The following is a 2771-nucleotide window of genomic DNA, read 5'->3' as shown; positions in this document are numbered from 1 at the left end:
ATGGCAGATGAGGAAGGGTCATAGGAGAGGAAGGGTCATGGCAGATGAGGAAGGGTCATAGGAGAGGAAGGGTCATGGCAGATGAGGAAGGGTCATGGGAGAGGGCCATGGCAGATGAGGAAGGGTCATGGGAGAGGAAGGGCCATGTCAGATGACGAAGGGTCATTACAGATGAGGAGAGGTCATGGGAGAGGAAGGGTCATGGCAGATGAGGAAGGGTCATGGCAGATGAGGAAGGGTCATGGGAGAGGAAGGGTCATGGCAGATGAGGAAGGGTCATAGGAGAGGAAGGGCTATGGCAGACGAGGAAGGGTCATGGGAGAGGAAGGGCCATGGCAGATGAGGAAGGAAACTGGGAGAGGAAGGGCCATGGCAGATGAGGAAGGGCCATGGGAGAGGAAGGGACATGACAGATGAGGAAGGGTCATGGGAGAGGAAGGGCCATGGCAGAGGAAGGGTCATGGCAGATGAGGAAGGGTCATGGGAGAGGAAGGGTCATGGGAGAGGAAGGGACATGACAGATGAGGAAGGGTCATGGGAGAGGAAGGGCCATGGCAGAGGAAGGGTCATGACAGATGAGGAAGGGTCATGGAGGAGTTGGTCAGAGTATTGGAAAGGGTCCTTAGACTAAGGGCTACTACACACGGTAAAGAGTCATGGGAGAGAAAAGACAATGACAGACATGAAAGGGTCATGGGGGCACTCGTTAGATGAAGGGTCATGGGAGTATCCTTTGGAGGAAAAAATATGGTGAGATAGGGAAAGGTTATGACAGATGAGGAAGGGTCATGGGAGAGGAGGGGCCATGGGAGAGGAGGGGTCAAGACAGACGAGGAAGGTTCATGACAGATGAGGAAGGGTTATGGGAGAGGAAGGGACATGACAGATGAGGAAGGGTCATAGAAGAGGAAAGGCCATGACAGACAAGCAAGGGTCATGGGAGAGGAGGGGCCATGGGAGAGGAGGGGCCAAGACAGACGAGGAAGGGTCATGACAGATGAGGAAGGGTCATGGGAGAGGAAGGGTCATGACAGATGAGGGGTCATGGGAGAGGAAGGGTCATGACAGACGAGGAAGGGTCATGGGAGAGGAAGGGACATGACAGATAAGGGAGGGCCCTGACAGGTGAGGAAGGATCATGGGAGATGAAGGGTCATGACAGATGAGGAGGGGTCATGGGAGAGGAAGGGTCATGACAGACGATGGTGAGAAAAGAGGCCATGACAGACTGGAAAGGGCCATGGGGGCACTGGTTACAGGAAGGGAGAGTTCGGCCCAGTTCGCAGGTTGGGCCTGTCACTGACCCCCGGGGTATGGAGCCTTATGAGGCAGGTTCGACCTATCACTGACCCCCAGGGTATGGAGCCTTATAAGGCAGATTCGACCTATCGCTGACCCCCGGGGTTATGGAGCCTCATAAGGCAGGTTGGGCCTATCGCTGACCCCCAGGGTATGGAGCCTCATAAGGCAGGTTCGACCTATCGCTGACCCCCGGGGTAATGGAGCCTCATAAGGCAGGTTGGGCCTATCGCTGACCCCCTCTGGGGTTATGGAACCTCATAAGGCAGGTTGGGCCTATCGCTGACCCCCTGGTATGGAACCTCATAAGGCAGGTTGGGCCTATCGCTGACCCCCTGGTATGGAACCTCATAAGGCAGGTTGGGCCTATCTCTGACCCCCTGGTATGGAACCTCATAAGGCAGGTTGGGCCTATCGCTGACCCCCTGGTATGGAACCTCATAAGGCAGGTTGGGCCTATCGCTGATCCCCTCTGGGGTTATGGAACCTCATAAGGCAGGTCGGGCCTATCGCTGGCCCCCGGGGTTTTGGAGCCTAAGGCAGGTTGGGCCTATGGCTGACCCCCGAGGACTATGGAGCCTCATCACACATGATTTGGGGTTTATATACAAGGGAAGGGAGTTGTGTTTCCTCATCAGACATTTTACTTCATATCATTGTCTTTATTGTCACCATTTTCTCTGGTCACGTGGTCCTGAATTTCACCGCCATCACAATAAAAGACGCCCCGCCCCCCTCACTGTGGTTCCCTGACCTAAAATAGGGCGCGAAAGCATCGACGAGAAAAAAAAACAAAGCCGTGACGCCCAAGCCCGACGACAGCCTCGGCCCTCCCCCAACCCTTGACGGAAAGCTCCTGCAGCCAATGGCAATTAACTGCGCTCGCAATTCCAGCCAATGTCCGCCGCGGAATCAGGGACCTCCCGCCGAGTCTTCGACTGACGTTTTTGTGGGCCAATAGCTGCGCTGCTGGGGCAGCCGAACGCCAATAGCACGACAGGAGGGGCGTGTCCCTTTCCGAGGGGATGCTTGTGCCGTGTAATGGAGTCTCAGTCGGTGAGCGGCCATTGAGAGAGAAGGGAGCTGTGTGTTGAGCGGCTCGGCAGGGACGGATCGCTTCGGCGCCTTTAATTTCCCTTCGGTGGTCGTTGTTCGGTCTGGTGAGGCCGCCCGGCGGGTGTGCAGCTGTCCGGTGTGACCCCCTCGGAAGGTGGGACCGGGAAGATGGAGATGAAGAAGCGCATCGCCCTGGAGCTGAGGAACCGATCCCCGGCTGAGGTGAGACCGCTGCGCTTCCCCCTCCTCCATGGGGGACCCCTGAGGGCCAATGCGGGGGGTTCAGGGGACCCTCATGGCTCCTCCATGCGGAGAGTTCATCTGTGACTGCTGAGTGAAAGTTTTCGTGTAGAGGGAGGAGAGAGAGGGAGGGGCCTCAATGGTTGCTGAGGGGCCACCAGAGCCCCCCACAGGCC

The 2771-nt window shown here is 56.9% G+C and overlaps 1 protein-coding gene across 1 annotated transcript in view; it reads left to right on the top strand.

Annotated features, from left to right (window-relative positions):
* Positions 1-2283: 2283 nt before the first annotated feature.
* Positions 2284-2771, top strand: part of LOC108802374 (acidic leucine-rich nuclear phosphoprotein 32 family member E-like) — a gene marked incomplete at its 3' end in the record, with an annotated part of 7767 nt that continues 7279 nt past the window's right edge. The window contains exon 1 of the mRNA XM_018574238.1: positions 2284-2577. Coding sequence (XP_018429740.1) covers positions 2524-2577 — 54 coding nt within the window. The remainder of the gene's footprint in view (positions 2578-2771) is intronic.

Source organism: Nanorana parkeri, unplaced genomic scaffold (genome assembly GCF_000935625.1).
Source record: "Nanorana parkeri isolate BGI_ZX_2015 unplaced genomic scaffold, ASM93562v1 scaffold2834, whole genome shotgun sequence".
NCBI lineage: Eukaryota > Metazoa > Chordata > Amphibia > Anura > Dicroglossidae > Nanorana > Nanorana parkeri.
Note: the sequence above shows the minus strand (reverse complement) of the source record. Positions and strands in the feature narration are given on the sequence as shown.